Below are 20,602 nucleotides of genomic sequence, written 5' to 3'. Positions count from 1 at the left end.
TTTCTTCCCCATTCTGATGCTCGGTTTGAACTTCAGCAAGTTGTCTTCACCATGTCTGGATGTTAACCACTTGCTTACTGTGCTCACTGAGCGGGGAGGGGCTGGTCGGGCATCACTGTCTCCTATGGAGCGATCTGATGAAAACGGACAGCATGTCCGTTTTCATCAGATCTTACCCAATCCGATCCGCCATGGACGGATGGGGACGTGCCCCCATACGTCTGTTTTTAGCGGATCGGATAGGGTCGGATGTCAGCGGACATGTCTCCGCTGACATCCGACGCTCCATAGGGATGCCGTCAAAACTGACAGGTGGACCTGAACGATCCGTCCGTGTGAATGGGGCCTTAGGACAACAGTCTGTCAACAGATGAGCCCCTGACAACAATCGAACTGTGTGAAATTTACAATGACAAACATGCAGAGCACATTTAACTTGTATAGCCATGTCTATATCCAAATGACACCACCAGATGGCGCTCTTCCTGGTTGCCTGACATGTATGGATTGCTGGACTCTGCTAGGGAGGAGTGGTTTGTAGAGGGATCTGATCTCATGACTTCTTCCTCCCCTCCCCCCTGTCTGGTGTTACAGCCGGGCTGCCTGCTTCCCTGTGTGTACTGTGAGTCTGTGTGTTTGTCTGCCTTTCTAATGAAAGCACATTTGCTGAAATCAGTGATTGGGCTGTATGTGTGTAGGAGCCATAGAGGTCCAGGAGCTCACTGTCAGCAGATCACTATCACTACTGATCTACATAGCAATCCTCCCAGCTCTTTGTATTGTAGGGTGGGGGGACCGGAGCTATACACACGTCACACTCAGGAATCTCTCTCTTCCTTCTAAAGTATAACTAAAGGCAAAACTTGTAATTATTTTTTTAGTTTTGGATAAAGTGGAGAGGGATTAGAACACCTGTCAGGTTTGTATTGCTGTCTTTGTCCCCTTTAGGAAGATTCACCCTCTATTTGTCCTGGTTAACTTTGTTACCAAAACTGAAAGTAAAAGAAAATCCCAAATTATGCGTTGTCACCAGAACAGGAAAAGAGGGACAGCCTTCCCAGAAGAGTTGAAGCTGATAGCTGCAAAGGGTGGGTCAACTTCATACTGAACCCTACTGACAAAGACTGGGATGCCATTAACGTTCATGTGCGTGTAAAGGCAGGTGTCCCAAGACTTTTGGTAATATAGTGTATGTGCGGGCCAGCCGCAGTGCAATTTAAAAAAAGGGTCCTGTGTAAGGATGAGCTCTGGCGTGTTCGCATAGAACATGTGCAGAAGCCCGCCAGGAAGTGTGCACGGCGCTGCGCTAATAACAGCCAGGGAGACATTTCACGATCCCTGCAGCCGAGCATCGGGACAATGTCTCTCTGGCTGTGATTAGCACAGCGCCGGGCTCACTTCCTGGCGGGCTCTGCACGTGTTCTATGCGAACACGCCGGAGCTCATCCTTAGCCCCCATTCACACCTAGGCGTTTTTAGGCCTGTAGCGCTACGCCGCTGCCGCCAGAGGTCTGAAAACAGATGTCCCTCTATGGAGATGGTTCACATCTCCACGCCGGACGCCTGTCGCCTGCCGCGTGAAAAAAGGTCCCGGACCTTTTTTTCAGGCGTCTTCGAGCGTTCGGCTAGGAGATGGGAATCATCTCCATAGAGGGGGTCATCTTGGGGCACATCTAGGCGGACAATACCGGCGTTTTGTCGCCGCAAATCGCGGTACAAAACGCCGCTATTTTTACCGCGATTTGCGGCGACAAAACGCCGCGATTTCGTCCGCCTAGATGTGAATGCAGCCTTAGTCCTGTGTGATTTCAGTCTAGTTTAGGTGTGATTTGTAATTTTATACACTACAATTTGCATTGGAAAAGCACCTGGACCGCTCAACGAAATTGTGCGGCAAAGCGGCCGGCACATATGTGAACTGAGTCTGAAGGTATTGGCATTAGTATCAGAGCATTTGTACGAGGACAAGTACTTGTGTAAATACTTATAGCCAGATTCAGATAGACTGCTTAATGTTGAGGCGGCGTAGCGTATCGCATACACGCTACGCCGCCGTAAGTCAGAGAGGCAAGTGCTGTATTCACAAAGCACTTGCCTCCTAAGTTACGGCGGCGTAGCGTAAATGGGCTGGCGTAAGCGCACCTAGTTCAAATGAGGAACAGGGGGGCGTGTTGTATGTAAATGACTGGTGACCCGACGTGATTGACGTTTTTTAAGAACGGCGCATGCGCCGTTCGTGAAAGAATCCCAGTGCGCATGCGTCGGATAGAATGCCTAAGATACGTCGAACACTGCCTACGACGTGACGTAACTTACGCAAAGCCCTATTCGCGTACGACTTACGCAAACAACGTAAAAAGATAGGCCTGTTCCGATGTCCATACCTTGAATGGGCTGCGCCACCTAGGGAACAGCTTTATCTTTACGCCGGCGTATCTCTAATGTAAACGGCGTAACTATTTGCGACGGGCACACGTACGTTCGTGAATCGGCGTATCTTGCTCATTTGCATATTCAACGCTGCAAACAACGGAAGCGCCACCTAGCGGCCAGCCTAAATATACACCCTAAGATACGACGGCGTAGGAGACTTACGCCGCTCGTATCTTAGCCTAATTTAAGTGTATCTGGTTTCCAGAATACGCTTAAATTTATGCGTAGATTCAGAGTTACGACGGCGTATCTACTGAAACGCCGCCGTAACTCTCTGTGAATCTAGCTATTAGTATCAGCACCAGAATGGGTGCAAGGCTAGTGTGAGCCACGTCTGAGAGCCTCCATTGCAGTGATGACTGACAAGACAACTAAGAGGATGAGTGTGTGCTCTGCTAGGGGGAAAGGAAGACCTGTCCCAGGGTATGCTGTGTACGTTAGTCCAGTTAGTACTGGTTGCAGATGGGGTAAGTACAGTATACTGTAGGTTTTCATTGAAGTGTTACTAAACCCAGTAATATAAAAATAGTTCATCCCCCACCCCCCCAGTGCCCACGGCTTATAAATCTTATTTTAAAAATATTGCCACTATAACTTTTTGACTGATCTGTATACCACGGTCAGTGATAAATTGTACAGTTTCTCCAGTGCTGAGAGTTCAGGTAGGAGGAGATTTCCACTTCAGCCTGTATACACGCCCACATGTGTGATGTCAAAATCCTGTGACCTGGCTATCTTTGAGAACAAGTAAATATTCTCTTCAGTGTAAAAGACACAACTGAGCATGTGCAGTTCAGCTACCCTGCCTGTGTTAGCTGTCCTTCCCCCAGATAGACAATGGAGGAGGGGGAGGGTCTGTGCATACAGGATAACACAGCCTTTTTACACAATGCAGAGGATTAACCCCTTAAGTTCCACAGTGAGTATAACAAGCATGCTATATGCTGCATATACAGACTGGCCCAGATTCAAGAAGCTATTGCGCCGGTTGCGCGGCGCAATAGCTGTTTTGCTCCCGCGTAGCGAATGCCCCTGATTCAGGAACATCGCTACGCGGACTGCAGCCTAGGATATGACAGACATAAGCCTCCTTATGCCTTCATATCTTAGGCTGCATTCTTGCGTTGGCCGCTAGGGGGCGCGGCCATTGTGATCGGCGTATAGTATGCAAATTGCATACTACCACCGATTCACAAAAGTTGCGCGGGCCCTGCGCACGCAAGGTACGGAGTTTCCGTACGGCGACTTTAGCGCAAGGCTGCTCCTGCTAATAGTAGGAGCAGCCAATGCTAAAGTATAGCCGCCCTTCCCGCTCGTGAAATTTAAATTTCACGTCGTTTACGTAAGTGATTCGTGAATGGCGCTGGACGCCATTCACGTTCACTTAGAAGCAAATGACGTCCTTGCGACGTCATTTGCCGCAATGCACGTCGGGAAAGTTTCCCGACGGAGCATGCGCTGTTCGCTCGGCGCGGGAGCGCGCCTAATTTAAATGATTCCCGCCCCCGGCGGGATCATTTACATTAGGCGCCCTTACGCCGGGCTAATTAGCATAGCGCCCGCGCAATTTACGGAGCTACTGCTCCGTGAATCGCGGGCAAATCGAAATATTTGCGTGGGCGCAGAGCAAAAATCGTTGTCCTTTGCCCACGCAAATATTGCGCGGATCTACCTGAATCTGGGCCACTGATTTTACTGTTGTGGGTTTAGTAAAGCTTTAAGTTACAATCTACCAACAAGTAAGGCAGGCCATACATTATGCAATTTGCGATCCATCTGTGGCCACTGCAGTTGAACAAAATTCAAACTACCGATTAACTTCTGTTCAACTTTCCTGTCAGATAAAAGCCATTCATTCGATCAGTGACTTCAATGCTAATCAGTGTATTCTGACAGCAGAGGAGTCCCTCCATTCTAATGCCGCGTACACACGGTCGTTTTTTGTGATGAAAAAAAAACAACATTTTTAAAAACGTCATTTAAAATGACCGTGTGTGGGGAAAACGTCGTTTTATGTCTTCTGAAAAACGACAAAAAAAAAATTTGAGCATGCTTCAATTTTTTATGTCGTTTTTCAAAACGTAGTTTTTTGTGTCATAAAAAATGACCGTGTGTAGCTAAAACAACGTTTAAAACAACGTTTTTAATCCCGCGTATGCTCAGAAGCAAGTTAGGACGCGAGTTTGAATGGAACAGAGTGCCGTCGTACATGCTGAACGTAACCGTGCTTTGCTAGAGCTTTTGGAAAAAACGATGGTGTGTATGCTACGTCGTTTTTTAAAATGAAGTTTGAAAAACGTCGGGTTTTTTTTCATCACAAAAAACGACCGTCTGTACGCGGCATAAGAATACAATGGCATAGCAGGAAGGTTTCCTCCATCCACATAGTGTGTGAATTGGGGAATCAGTCCAGTTTTTATTGTTTAGGCTGCTGGCTGAAAGAAACGACTGAAGAGGGTATGGGGAGCTTAAAGTGGTTGTAAACGCTTACAATCCTTATTATAGGCTTAACTGTAGCTACCCTGGATATCTCCTAAACCTGCATGGATTAGGAGATATTCCCTGTATCTGCATGTGCTAACGTCATCGGCATGTGCACTAAAGCAACGGCACGTATGTGCCGTTGCTTCAGTGAGTGTGCCATTACCGACGGCTCCCACGTGCATGCACGAAAGAGTGATGATATCGCGGATCCGGCCAATCACATCGCCGGAGCCCATGATACCCAAAAGTAACTCCGGAGTGATGTCACCGGCCAGTGCTGTATACGGGCACCGCAGCAGGGGCTTCGATCTGAGATGATAATTACATAATGAGCTAGTATGCTATGCATCCTAGCTCATTATGCTTTTGTCTTGCAGGTCTTTTTTTTCCCTATGTGGATTAACAACCACTTTAAAGGGTAACTCCTTTCATGGGAAAAAAAATATTATTTGCTAGAGCTGCACGGTTCTGTCTAAAATAAGAATCACTTTAATTCGTTGACCTCCGTAAGATACGTTTTCTCAATGCGAGAGACACATTTTTCAAAGTCATCTTTAGTGGGAAGAGAGCGAAGGTACGCATCCATGTCCCACCCATCTTCACAACATAGGGACGTCTGAGATGGGTGGAGGGGGTTATGAGGACCCACGGAGAGTGGTGTGAGGTTGGTGAAGGAGGTAGAGTGGTCCTTGGAGAGTAGCATGGCATCGGCTGGTTCAGAATGGGTCGGAGACGGAGGAGCCGTCGACATCCTGGATTGTCCCTGGCTGTGGAAGGTCTTAGAGGAGCGGGTTACGAATCTGTTTAAATTATCTGGTATGTGGTCGCCTGCGGGCTTAGAAAGATCTTTGGGTTTGCTCTTACACATTGAGGCGTTTCGGTATTTGTGGAGATAGAGATGCAGGAATTTTGGTCGCGTGAGGTAATGAGACTGGGGGTTATCGCAGGAAGCGACTTACGACTCCATAAGCACAGTCACGTCTCCTTAGAGAAAGTTTTTAGGAGCGATACAAGAACTCTTACAGAGGGGGAGGGGATCGGTATAAAATTTAAAACAGGCCCAAGGATATCGTTATCTGACTTATATCATGTAGGTTTGCGTATCCTGGTGTATGGAGGTCAGATAAGAGACATGGCCATCTAAAAGGTCCGGGGAAGGCACAGTAGTGGTGGAGCAAAGAGGCCGGGGATCAGACAGCGGAGGTTGATGTCACCAGAAGGTTACCCCTTGAGTATATGCAAGTTTAAGCAGAAAATGAAGTGGTGCAGGGTAGTGAGGAGGAAAGGGCATAGGTAGTGGGTGTAGCAAGATGGCCTCTGGGCCTTAGGGAAAAAAGCCAAGACCTCAGATCCCGAGTTTATGTGATAAAATCCTGGCTGGCAGTGAGTCACTGACGAGACAAAGGGTGCAGGCACAGAATAGGAGGAAAGGCAACGTAACAGGAGGGATTTGGGTGTGCCAAGATGGCCGCTGATCACCTCAGTATATGGAGCGCTGGCCTTCACAGTGATGCTGCCGGTCTGCAGGGTCTCCTCGCCTCCTATCTAGACCGGGACTGCAGCGTAGGCGAATCTGGACGAATCCAGGAGGAGGTACGGTCTCTCCGCTGATCGCGGCACTTTAGTCCGGTGTTTCCGGAGGTCTCGCAGGCCGCAAAATGGCGTACGGAGGTCAACGAATTAAAGAGAGATCTATGCACCCGCATAGAAGATGTTGAAAACACTTCTGACGGCATTTACAATACCGTACAATTGCATGAGGAGACGCTCAATTCCCACACTGTCATGATACAACAACTTATATACCATCAGGATGATATTGAGAACCGAAATCGCAGAAACAATATCAGAATACGCGGTATACCTGAGACGGTTGAACACAAGGACTTGACCGATTCGGTCACCACCATCTTTAATCAGCTTCTCCAACAACCTAAAGTTACCCCCGTTGAACTAGACAGAGTACACAGGACCTCGGGCCCGAGGAACCCTGACGCCTCCTTCACCCGCGACACAATTTGCAGAGTGCACTTCAACAAAGTCAAGAAAGCGATTATGAAAGCCGCCAGTACACAAGCCTCCATTCGTCTGAATGACATCCCTGTTATGTTATTCCGAGATCTCTCACGTCAAACACTCGCTATGAGGCGCGCTCTTAAACCACTCACTTCCCTTCTACAGGAGAGGAACATCAAATATCAATGGCGGTTCCCTTTTCAACTGAGAGTTCAACACAAGGGGAAGACGGTCCTTTTCCGCACCCTTGGAGATTTGCCGCGGTTCCTGGGCACATTAGAACTACCTCAGGTTTCCTTGCCTGACTGGCCTCTTCCTACCACTACTCCTGGTCTCCCTTTTCACCCACAATGGCAAATGACCAGAGACGTGAAACGCCCTAGATCACCAAATGACTAACTCGTGTATAGCTCTTCTTATTCGCCCATTGATGCCTTGGTTTGAAGTTGATTGCCTCTATTTGAACACGGGACTTAAACCCCTTTTCACTTGGGGTCTTTGAGACCAATTGTCCTGGACCGTCCTGACTTTTTCTTAAATTATCACTGTTCTATACCGATCTGGCTGCCCATTTGAGCCGTATGAGTTCCTTTACGGGACCGTTGGAAACTAAGATGAAGATGTTTGCCCCGTTGTTATAACTGTTTTTGATCTGTTTTTAATTATATGTTGCTTTTTCTTCTTCTTCAATATTTTCACCTAATACAGATTTAGTTATTACGCCTATGAGCGTCCCGGGACCGGGGGTCACTCCATGTGCACACTACATTTCCCCCCTTAGATCCAACAGTGCTTACACGAGCACTGCATTTGTATTTTTCTATTTTTGTTTTCATTTTTTTAGCTATAATCTACTTTATATATTAGCAATGTTTTGTTTTTTGGCTCATACCTCAACTCCGCCACCTGAAGGCCGGTTGTGTATCCTCTCACTTCTGTCTTGCCTGTTAACCTTTGTCCTCTGTGACACCGATGCCCTGACCCCTCTCTTATTGGGTTTGGCGCTCACCTTTCTCTTTTGCTCTCGCTCCTCCTTTTTCCCCCTTCTCTCTGCCTTCCTCCCCCTCCCTCTCTCTTCTACTTCCACTTGGACCGAGCGGACCTTGATGTCACCTTAGACTTACTTTGGGACCCTCCTCTATTTATGATATAGTGATGCCTCTTGAACTTGTCACCTTATCTTCCTATAACTGCAGGGGCTTCAATACTCCTGAAAAGCGCAGCCAGATCCTTTACCATTTCCAGAAAGCGAAAACCAAGATTTTGTTACTTCAGGAGACTCACTTTCGTAGCTCGGTAGTCCCGACATTTGTTAACCCTTAATATCACCAATGGTATCATAGTACAAACCCACAATCTAGATCCAGAGGGGTATCCATAGCCTTTCACAAATCCCTTTCACCCCCAGGTTTTAGATTCTCTTATTGATCCTTTAGGCCGATACTTGTTCCTTAAATTGAAATCTAACTCTTCTGTTTTTACAGTGGCTAATATATATGGACCGAACCTGGATCAGGGGGCTTTCCTGTCGAGGGTATTGGAAAACGTACTCTCTTTTGGCGGTCCTTGTTTCATCCTTGGTGGCGACCTTAATGTTGCCCTTTCTCCATCCGTGGACACTTCCTCAGGTAAATCCTCCCTATCTCACACTGCGCTTAGACACATAAAATCACTTCTGCACTCTGCACAATTGGTTGACATCTGGAGAGTACAACATCCTTCTGAGAGAGATTACAGCTGCTATTCTGTAGCCCATAACTCCTATAGTCGCATTGATTACTTCTTGATTTCCCAATCGTTACTTGACACTCCACTTAAGACCTCTATAGGCAACATACTTTGGCCTGACCATGCCCACCTCAGCCTGGCCCGACCCCCAACCTTGAAAAAATCATTCTCGTGGCGTATGAATGACAACCTCTTGACTGACTCCGTATGCATAGCAGACATTAAGCTGGTGATTCAAAATTTTATTCAAGATCACTGTTCGGATGACACTAACCCTCTCACTAAATGGGAGGCCCTTAAATGCATAATTCGGGGGTCCCTCATACAACATGGTTCCCGACTTAAGAGGGCCAGGAATGCAGATATTTCCAAGCTACTGTCTGTTATACATACACTCGAAACAACACACAAACACGATATGAACCCAGCAACGTATGTTGATCTTTCCAACGCTCGTAGAGAGCTTCTCCGTCTCCTTGACACCAATTCGCTGATAGCCAGAGACCGGGGACGTAACAGGCATTATCTCCTTGCCAACAAATGTGGCCAACATTTGGCGAAAACCCTTCACCCCCACCCCACACGTCGTCCCATACAACATATCCATACTAATGACCAACAAAAAATTTACAACACAAAGGGTATTCTAGACGCCTTCCGGCGTTATTATTCCGACCTCTATAACCTACCATCGCAGACCCCGCTATCCAAATCGGGGGACTCTAGTCCATCCGACTTGAGGACATATATCTCAGAAACAGCCCTACCTCAGATAACTGCCGAACAGGCTGCGGCTTTGGATAACCCCCTAACGGTGGAAGAATTCCTTACCACTATTAAAGGGTTAAAGTCTGGCAAATGCCCAGGCCCAGATGGGTTTTCACCTAGGTTCTACAAATCGCTGGCCGAATCCCTGACCCCCTCTATGTCCGCTGCATTTAACTCTATTGACGACGATCATCTGCCATCCAGTAATCTCCTAGCTGCTAACATTTCACTCATACCCAAACCTAACAAGGACCCTTCACAGTGCAATAGCTACCGACCAATATCGCTTCTTAACATAGATGTTAAGCTCTACGCCAAGGTTTTAGCCAACCGCCTCTCACCCCTTTTACCCTCAATCATCTATAAAGACCAAGTGGGCTTTGTCCCTGGTCGTGAAGCCAGGGACAACACGACTAAAACCATACACCTGATTTCTTACATTCAACGCCGTAACCTAAAGGCCTGTTTGTTGTCTTTTGATGCGGAGAAGGCCTTTGACCGGATCAGTTGGCAGTTTTTACGTCTTTCATTACTACAGCTAGGCTTGGGCCCCGCTTTCATATCCAAGACTATGGGCCTATACTCTCGCCCCTCTGCTTCTGTCCTGGTCAATGGTTCCTCCTCCGCACCCTTTCAGATAACAAACGGTACGCGTCAAGGCTGCCCCCTGTCACCTCTACTCTTTGTCCTGGTGATTGAGCACTTGGCCCAAGCCATCAGGCAGAATGTATCCATATCAGGGATTTGGACACCGTCTGCTGAACACAAACTTTCCCTATATGCAGATGACCTGCTGGTCTACATTCAAGAACCTCATATATCTCTCCCCTCATTGTTGCATGAATTTCGTAGGTTCGGGAGTTTTAGTAATTTTTAATTAAATATGTCCAAAACTATTGCCCTGAACATATCCCTCCCTCATACAACCCTCACTAGATTACAGGCACATTTTTCCTTCCAATGGAGTACTAAAGGCATCCCCTATTTAGGTATAACGATCCCCTCAAATCTATCACAACTTTATGCCCTCAATTATCTTCCTCTTCTGACCCAGATAAAGAATGAATTAGAAACCTGGAATTCTTCCCTAATTCCTTGGTTTGGTCGTATTAACACTTTAAAAATGGACACGCTTCCTAAATTACTGAGTGAGTGAGTGAGAAACTTATATAGCGCAACAAATGCGAACTTAATCGCCTCAAGGCGCTGGCTTCCAGAGTTGTACAGGTCTTTCAGAAGAGGTGGGTCTTCAGTTTTTTCCTAAAAACCCGATGGTTTTCCTCCAAGCGGATGGTCGTGGGTAGAGCATTCCAGAGCCGTGGTCCTTGGACCGAAAATCTACGTTCTCCCTTAGATTTGTAGCGAGATTTGGGGATTTGGAGAAGGTTTTGGTTGGTTGATCGGAGCACGCGCTGGGTGACGTAGGGTTTTATTTTCTCACTTAAATATTGAGGAGCTTTACCCTGTGTACATTTGTGGGTGAGGCAGAGAGTCATGAATGTCACCCGGTCCTGTACGGGCAGCCAGTGGAGGGACCTCAAGGCCGGGGAGATTGGTTCCCATGGCTTTTTACCCGTTACCAGTCTGGCTGCTGTGTTCTGGACGACTTGTAGACGTGTAATCTGCTATTTCGGTAGTCCTAAGTAGAGGGAATTTGCGTAGTCGAGTCGTGAGTTGATGATTGTTCCAACCACTACTGCTGTGTCCTCTTCCGGGATGAAGGGGATGAGTCTACGTAGCATGCGGAGCAGATGATGAGAACCGCTGACGACTGATCCTATTTGTGCATCCATCGTCATGTCTGCGTCAAAGATGACTCCGAGACTTTTGACTTTATTGCTTGGCGCGATGGTTTGTCCGAGGATGGTGGGTGGTGTCCATGTGGTCCTGGAAATGGATTTCCTATTTGCGTGAAGGGTGAGTAGTTCTGTTTTGGATCCGTTGAGTTTGAGGGAGCTTTCCGTCATCCAATTGTCGATCAGTGTAAGGCACTTTCCTAGTTCATGAAATTGGTCTTTTTTGTTGGTGATTCGAAGGTAAAGCTGTGTGTCGTCCGCATAGGAGTGGTAGCGCAGGTCCTGTTTGCTGATGATTTTGAGGAGCGGGCGGATGTAGATGTTGAAGAGTGCAGGTGAGAGTGGTGATCCTTGCGGGACTCCGCATGTAATGGTCCGTGTTTCTGATGTAAAACTTCCAAGTTTCGCGGTCTGAGTGCGATTTTCTAGGAAAGATGCAAACCACGGTAGGGCCGCATCAGAGACTCCTGCTACTTCTTTGAGTCGCCTGAGCAATATGTTGTGATCTACCGTGTCGAAGGCTGCACGAAGGTCCAGCAGCACTAGGAGACAGGATTCTCTGTCATCTGCTGCTTCGAGAGCGTCGTCCCATATCTTGAGGAGAGCCGTTTCTGTGCCGTGGCCTGGGCGAAAACCTGATTGTAGGGGATCTAGGAGTTTGTGGTCGTCCAGGTGGGACTGAAGCTGTTGTACTACTGCTTTCTCCATGATCTTGGAGATGGTGTTCAGGCTTGTTACCGGTCTGCGATGGTTTGGGTCTTTGGGATCGAGGTTGGGCTTCTTTAGGAGGGGTTTTATTATGCCTTGCTTAAGGGTGCTCGGAACATTCCTTTCCCTGAACGATTGGTTTATGATGTGCGTTATGATGGGTGCCAGGATGTCCGTGCATTCTTTCAAGAGTTTTGTAGGGATGATGTCGTTTGGTGATGTGTTGTCTCGAAGGCTTCCGATGATGTTTTTTGTGGTATCGATGGTAATTGGGACCAGCTCGAAATTCGTCGATCGTGGACTATTTATGTTGATTGCTTCTTCTTGCTGTATCTGAGTGGGGTTGATGGGTTTTTTCTGTTGTACTGTTGTCCGAATCTTTTCGATTTTGTCGATAAAAAAGTCAGATAATTCATTACAGAATTCTTGTGTCTCACTTGCAGGGGGCTCCAAGCAGGAGGGGTTCATAGTTTTAGCGACTAGTTTAAAAAGTTCCCGTGGACAGTTTAGGGCTTTTGAGATGGTGTTTGCTAAGTGTTCTTTTTTGGCTTTAAAGATCGCTTTGTGGTAAATCTTGGTGAGGGTTTTGTACCTTTTCTGTCCCCAAAAGTTTTTTCTCCTCCCTACGCTCTATATCCATACGTTTTATTTGGCACCATAGCAAGTCTCGCATCAGTCACACTCTACTTACATACCCCAAGAATCGGGGAGGGGTGGGTCTACCTGACTTTGAATTATACCATAAGGCTACATTGATATCCAGAGTGCTGGAATGGTTTCCCCGTCCCTTCCTTAAAGCATCCACCATGATAGAACAAGACTTATCCATTTTTGATTTGCGAGCCTTGCTTTGGGGTTATGAACATGACCTACAATTACTTTCTCATGCTTCTCCATTGACAACTGCTGCCCTACAGCTTTGGTATAAGAAGGGACTACTTTCCTTACTATCCACTGTTCCATCACCGCTTACATCCCTCTTCGACCACCCCGGACTACCTCAGGGACTAGGTTCTTACACAGTGGGCCCATATTCCCGCCCTACCTGGCCCGTAGCGAGCTCATTTATACATCCCACTTCTGGCTCCCCCATATTACCTAAGGACCATCATAACTGGCTCACGACCCTACGCTTATCTTCCTTTTGTTCTAAACTATTCTCCTCGTCCCAGACTCACAGACCCCTAACGGATTTAGAGCGACTGTGCTCTCTCTCAGAAACACCTAGACACTTGCTCTCCTCCTTATACACAATGCTACACGCACTAATACATGATCAGCCTCCTCCATACACAAGGAAGTGGTCCACGGATCTGGGAAAGGAACTCCATTCAACGTATTGGCAGAAATCGTACTACTTCACACACAAATCCTCTGTCTCCTGTTACTCTCAGGAGAAAAACTTTAAGCTCCTCTCTCGATGGTACAGGGACCCTCTCTCTTTACATATGTTTCCATCTATGCCCCCGGTAAGCTGGAGATGTGGCTCTCCTGACGGTAGCTACCTCCATATTTGGTGGGCATGTCCGGCCGTTCAGCCCCTTTGGTCTCAGGTCTTTGCCATATATAGTTCACTCTATAATCGACCCTTGGCGCCGTCACCGGAAATAGCCTTACTATCCATGTTACCTGGTTCCATAGCTTCACAAAAAGATAGTCTGCTTCGTTTCTTTCTATCGGCCACGCGGCAACTTATGCCCCTATTCTGGAAATCTACCTCCACCCCTCCATTGTCCCTATGGGTCTCTTTAGTTAATGATATCATGCGAATGGAGGAGATGTTGGCCCTAAATTCTGACACCTACAATAAATTCAGGACCTTATGGCTCTTATGGATTGATTACTCTTCCTCTGATTCCTTGAAGACATTGCTAAAACCTCAAGTTCAGCCCTAATTCTAGTTCCTCATGCTCTTTATACAACTAAGACGTCAAGGCCCACTCGGTTCTCGGTTCCTCCTTCCCTCCTCACCCACCCATCTTTTTCCTCCTTTTCCTCTTTTATTCCTTACTTTTCTCTTTCTCTCTTTTATAGTGACCAGCAATGGCTCTACTACTTTATGTTCTCTCAGTTCTCCTTGTTTCTCCATGTCGAACACTGTTAACCGTCCGACATAGGAGACAAACTCATTGGGATGTTACAGAATTAAAATTTTACTAAATATGAAACAATATTTATTAATATGTTCCATCATATAATATAGACGCCTAATATTTATATGTGTTGTATTATTATGCTGAAAATAATAAAAAAACAGATTTACCCCTAAAATGAGAATCACAATTATTTTTTTTTTGCTTAGAAGATAGATCACGATTCTCGTGGCGTAACATCATCTTTCACATTAAACAAAAAAATTGGGCTAACTTTACTGTTTTCTTTTTATTTATTTTTAATTCATTAAAGTGTTTTTTTTTTTTACCCCAAAAAATGTGTTTGAAAGACCACTGTGCAAATGCAGTGTGACATAAAATATTGAAACAATCGCCATTTTATTCCCTAGGGTCTCTGCTAAATAATATATATATATATGTATGTATGTATGTATGTATGTATATATGTGTGTAGCACTACCCCCGAAGGAGCCGCTGGTTTGTTGTTGGGATCGGCATATTAAGTTACCTCAAAGTTGTCTAGGGGTGTAGCTGATGAATAAAGTAGTGAGCGAATGTCCAGTACGTGAAGGAAGTTTTCAAATGCTTTATTTCAGGCCCAACATAGCCAACATCAACATACAGTAGGAAGGAAAGGTTGATGAAGCGATAGAGAACTTTGCGGTATCAGGCCTGGATATAGAAAGAGCAATCCTGCTCTCAGTAGCACCATAATTGTAGTCACCATTCGTCGCCACTCTAGCCAGAGTGGGTGAAGTGCCCCCGGACAGACTTCTGCCACAAGCCTGGCAGCCGAAGTGTCACTTAGTGTTGCTGGGAGGAACAGGCCTCTGCCACAGACCAATTACTTGAATGAGCTAAATGGACGAATTGAGCGAATCCTCCCAGTAGATTGAACATAGGTCACCGGATGACAGTAAAGAGTACCTGTCAGCATTCCAGTCACCAGATCCCCGTTTGTTCGCTAAAGCTCTGTTGGACAACCTGCCTCCGGGTTCTCCTCAAGCCGACCCCCCCAATCGAGCGGCACCCAGCCTGGGATCTTCTCAGTAAAGCGGGGGACCCAGCAAGTCACTGGGGCCCCTCTCAGCCATATGTAGCTCTGCGTAGCATGCGACCCCGGCCTGGAAGGCCATCGCCGGGGTCCGTTGGATGCGCGCACCCTAAAGGTGGATGTCGCACCTGGAACCCGCGGGAAGAACCAATAAAGATGGCATCCGTCACAGATATACCCCTCCCTAGCATGCCCCGCGAGGGAAAACTCCTCTAATTGGCTGCTGGGGAAAAGTGGCTCTGCCAGAACCCCTCTAGCGCCACCTGTCGCCCAGGGGTGGAAACAACACTCCTGGAGCGCAGACTGACCCACAAGACAGTTCAGGAATGACAACAGCCCATAATTTAACAAATTGTGAATGGGAGCAATTAACTCTACCATTCCCCACTAACTTTAGCGTAGTGCCCATACTGAAAGTAAGGGGGCGCTACATATATATACTGATTGGGAGTTCCAAGTAATTTTCTAGCAAAAAATACTGATTTTAACTTTGTTAGAAACAAGTGTCATAAATGGCTTTAGACTTTAAGTGGTTAAACTTCCTGCATTTACACACAGAAGTTTTATCCCCTCGATTTAAGAAGGAAGAGTTACAATGTTTCTAGTTATCTACTACCCTGTTTCTCCGAATATAAGCCCTACCCCAAAAATAAGACCTAGCGTGAGTTTCTGGGATGGCTGCAATATAAGCCCTACCCCAAAAATAAGCCCTAGTTAAAGTCCTTGTAAAAGATTATATAATGTGCAGTGTGTCTCCCTTTTATAACTTTATTGTGGAAAATACCTCCGGCGCTCACGTGACCCGCCGGAGCTCTTCTCCCGCTGATGTCAGCTGTTTTTTTTTTTTCAATAAAACTTTATTAAGCTCCTACCCACTGCAGTACTCAGAGTGGGGCTGACGTCATTGAGGATCTTGGCCCCTCCCTCTGCAGTATTTGGAGTAGGGAAGAAGAGCTCCAGCGGGTCACGTGAGCGGCACTGCAAATAAGGTATTTTCCACAATAAAGTTACACAAGGAGACACACTGCACATGATATTATCTTTTTACAGAACGGATTACATCTTTTTATAAGGTCTTTAAACAAAGGTTTATTTTTGGGATTACAGAATTTCACAATGCTGACTCCAGAGCTGACAGGGGGGAGAAACTTTTTTGTACATACCATAAATAAATAAGACATCCCCTGAAAATAAGCCCTAGTGTGTTTTTTGTAGCCAGAATTAATATAAGACCCGGTCTTATTTTCGGGGAAACACGGTAGCACAGACAATGTTGTTAAAAACTTGGCAGACTGCCCATTTTTTTTTTCTTGTGACAGCTGAGTGAGCGGAGAAGTCTCTACTCTTGTTACATGAAAGAATCGGGAAACTGCAATAGAGATGATGAGGGGGGTTGAATTGAGATCACAATTTTTTTAACCATTAATTGTGCAGCTCTAATATAGCCTATACAATTGTAAAGCAAGTCATATTGTAATAGAATGTTATTAAAAACGTCCATTCCTTTTTAATCTGCAGCCGCTGTAATTTTTCTCTAAAATGCAATGCAATATGGCTACCTGGAGTTGTTCTGTACACATACAGAACACCCCCCAGAAACATAATTTCCTGCGTGTGTGATTGGTTTACTGTTTGTCCCAGGAGTCTGCACTAAGTCAGATTTCTGGAATGTCATTTTTGGTGGGATACGTCCAAGGGGGAAATCACATCTAAAGAGATGCAGACCCTACCACTTTCCTCTTTAAAGCGGAGGTTCCGCCAATTTTTTTTTTTTTTTAACAACTTCAGCCCCGAAGCATGTTGCTGGTCAATGACTGGGCCACTTTTTGCGATTCGGCACTGCGTCGCTTTAACTGACAATTTGCGCGGCCGTGCAACGTGGCTCCCAAACAAAATTGGCGTCCTTTTTTCCCCACAAATAGTGCTTTCTTGTGGTGGTATTTGATCACCTCTGCAGTTTTTATTTTTTGCACTATAAACAAAAATAGAGTGACAATTTTGAAATTTTTTTTTATATTTTTTACTTTTTGCTATAATAAATATCCCCAAAAATTATATAAAAAAACGATTTTTTTCCCTCAGTTTAGGCCGATACGTATTCTTCTACATTTTTTACATAAAAAAATCGCAATAAGCGTTTATCGATTGGTTTGCGCAAAAGTTATAGCGTCTACAAAATAGGGGATAGTTTTATGGCATTTTTATTAATATTTTTTTTTTTACTAGTAATGACGGCGATCAGCGATTTTTATCGGTACTGCGACCTTATGGCGGACACTTTTGACACATTTTTGGGACCATTGGTATTTTTATAGCGATCAGTGCTATAAAAATGCATTGGTTACTGTAAAAATGTCAGTGGCAGGGAAGGGGTTAACACTAGGGGGTGAGGAAGGGGTTAATTATGTTCCCTAGGTGTGTTCTAACTGAAGGGGGGGACTGACTAGGGGAAATGACAGATCGCTGTTCATACATTGTATGAACATGCGATCAGTCATTTCTCCCCCTGACAGGACCGGGAGCTGTGTGTTTACACACACAGCTCCCGGTTGACGCTCTGTAACGAGCGATCGCGTGTGCCCGGCGGTGATCGCGCACCCCTAGTGGCTGAAATGCAAAATCACATAATACGTGATTTTGCGCAGCCGAGCCGAGCCGACCTGCCGCCGTAAAACTGCGACGGCTGGTCGGCAAGCGGTTAAAAGCCAGCAGCTACAAATACTGCAGTTGCTGACTTTTAAAAAATGGACTCTTACCTGTCCAGCGTGCCCGCGATGGCGACATCCTCGGTTAGGGAATCAGGAAGTGAAGCGTTGCGGCTTCACTGCCCGGTTCCCTACTGCGCATGCGCGAGTAGCGCGCCGCGCCATCACTGGTCCCCGCTCTCTCCTGGGAACAGTGTGTTTCCCAGAAACAGCGGGTAGAGGCGTGTCTGCCGCAGTACCGTATTCCCGGAAGTGGTGCAAATACCTGTCTTGGGTATCTACACCCCCCCTCCCCCCCGAAAGGTGCTAAATGTGACACCGGAGGGGGGGGGAGGGTTCTGAAAAGCGGAAGCTCCATTTTTGGGTGGAGCTCTGCTTTAAAGCCCTGCAGGTGCAGCAGCTGATTGATGATTATAAAACCACTCCCATACAGATTAATTTTGCACACGGACACAGAGAAACAGCTTTTCTTCCGAATACAATTTAGGAATCTGCAACAAAGTTTGTTAAACTCCTTGTATTGTACACAGATCACCCAGGGGGGAATGTTTTCTTCTCAACAAAAGTGGAGTTACTCTTTAAGAAATGCATGTGATTTGTCCTGCAGTTTCTGTAATCGCATATAATCTGTGTTTTAGACCTCCACTGTAAAATCTGCCATGATTTCCTGGCCTCGTGTGGTTTTGTTTGGAGATTCCATCACTCAGGTAAGTTGATGTTTCTTATTACTCGATTTGTTGTTCACACTTGAAGTAAATCTGTCACATACCTGGGCAATGCATGTCATTGTAAAATGCGTACACAGAGGTTACCTTTTAATGGTAAGCATATGTCAAAGAGATCCAGATACACAGACAGCTGAGGGTAAGTGGACATCATGATTAGAAAAACCTACCTTTGTAGTAGTCCCCTGTGCAGCAGGGCTGTCTTAATGAGAGGGCACACCTGGGCACTTCCCAGGGGCCCCAGCTGCACGGGGGGCCCTGTATTTTCCCCAAAGCATCTGGTCGTTGAGCCCACGCTGCCCCAAAATTGGGGGCCCCATGATGATACTGAGAGTGATAGATACACAAGGGAGGCAGTCTGCCTCCTACCTACTTGATGTCTGTTTACCTGCACTGGCATCATTGTAGGGGGCCCCAGAGCATTACTTTGCCCAGGGGCCCATGATGCTATTAAGATGGCCCTGCTGCGCAGTGGGGGTGCAGTTCTGAAATCCGGCAGAAGAAACCTTAGGAAAAGCTGGCAAATGCTTGATATTTTAGTGCAGCAGGAACAGCATTGTTAGTACATAACAGGAAGTTAGGAACCAAGTGGATTTCTGTCAGGATCACAGGGTACTTTTCTGTATTTGCAGAATTTATAAAGGGGACCTTTGCACAAACCTTGCACCTGTATTGCAGGGATCTACTGTACACGATTTTTATTTATTTATTGTCCCAGCATACACTTTAAGGCACAGGTGTCAAACACAAGGCCCGCGGGCCAAATGCCGCCATTCAGGCTATTTCATGTGGCCCTAGCACCTCTCTTGCAGCTACAGGAGATCTCCAGCCCTCCTCTGGTCCTACTCCAGACCCTTACTTTTTGCTTTCAAGCAATGCATCCAGCGTCTTCCCAGCAGCAGCATAAGGAAAGAGGGGGGGGGAACTGTGATGTAAGGGAGAGTGGGGGACTCAACTTCTGATGGTGGGGTGGCTCTTGACATCTAATGTAAAGGGGAGGGGATGCGCTGGACATCTAATCTTACAGATACAACCGGTCCCTTTTGAGGGCAATCAAAATGCTGATGCGGCCCACAATGAAATTGAGTTTGACACCCTTGCTTTAAGGGGTCCATTTATAAAACATTTTTGCTGTGCGTAGCGTTTGCTCAGCCACCCTGAATAATCCTGGTAATGTGTGTAAATATATATTTTTCTAATGATTATCAGCTACATCTAGTGGCCATAATGCTGTTTTCCTGAAATACCTCAATCAGGAAATACTGAATTAAGGCCACTAGATGGAGCTGATGATCATAGAAAAAAAACATATTAGACACATTACAAGGATTTTCGTTGAGAGCACATTTTATAAATAGACTCCAGGGTCCAGATTCAGGTAGATCAGCGGATCTTTAGATCCGCGTGATCTATCTGATTTAAGATACCCTGCCGCAAGTTTGAGAGGCAAGTGGGTAATTCACAAACCACTTACCTCCAAACTTGCGGCGGCGTATCGCAAATCCCCCGGCGGAATTCAAATTCCGCGGCTAGGGGGAGTGTACTATTTTAATCAGGCGCGTCCCCGCGCCGATTTAAATGAGCATGCGCAGTCCGTGAATTTTCCCGGCGTGCATTGCTCCTACTGACGTCACTAGGACGTCAGTGGTTTCGACGCTTGCGTAAACGGCGTCCATCCGTATTACAGAACGATTTACGCAAACAACGTAAAAAAAATCAAAATCGACGCGGGAATGACGGCTATACTTAACATTGGCTGCGCCTCATAGAAGCAGGGGTAAGTATACGCCTGGAAAGCCGCTACGGAAACGTCGTAACAACACTGCGTCGGGTCCGCGTACGTTCGTGAATTCGCGTATCTCGCTGATTTACATAATATTCAACGTAAATCAGCAGGAACACCCCCCGCGCCATTTTTAAATTACAAATAAGATCCGACGGTGTAACACAGTTACACCTGTCGGATCTTAGCCATATCTATGCGTAACTGATTCTATGAATCAGGCGCATAGATAAGACAGAGATACACCGTCGTATCTCTTTGTGAATCTGGCCCCAGGTGTCCAGTAGG

At 46.3% G+C, this 20,602-nt stretch overlaps 1 protein-coding gene across 3 annotated transcripts in view; it reads left to right on the top strand.

Annotated features, from left to right (window-relative positions):
• The first annotated feature begins 519 nt into the window (after window positions 1-519).
• The window catches only part of IAH1 (isoamyl acetate hydrolyzing esterase 1 (putative)), a 46,384-nt gene continuing 26,301 nt past the window's right edge, over window positions 520-20,602 (top strand). The window contains exons 1-3 of one of the 3 annotated variants that reach the window (XM_040348626.1): window positions 523-622; window positions 8,418-8,561; window positions 18,445-18,513. In XM_040348626.1, the coding sequence (XP_040204560.1) occupies window positions 8,430-8,561; window positions 18,445-18,513 (201 nt within the window). In that variant the 5' untranslated portion in view covers window positions 523-622; window positions 8,418-8,429. Of the gene's footprint in view, window positions 623-8,417; window positions 8,562-18,444; window positions 18,514-20,602 lie in introns of all 3 variants that reach the window. The other 2 variants (XM_040348627.1, XM_040348628.1) reach the window with 2 other exon arrangements.

The sequence above is a fragment of the Rana temporaria genome, chromosome 4 (genome assembly GCF_905171775.1).
Source record: "Rana temporaria chromosome 4, aRanTem1.1, whole genome shotgun sequence".
NCBI lineage: Eukaryota > Metazoa > Chordata > Amphibia > Anura > Ranidae > Rana > Rana temporaria.
Note: the sequence above shows the minus strand (reverse complement) of the source record. Positions and strands in the feature narration are given on the sequence as shown.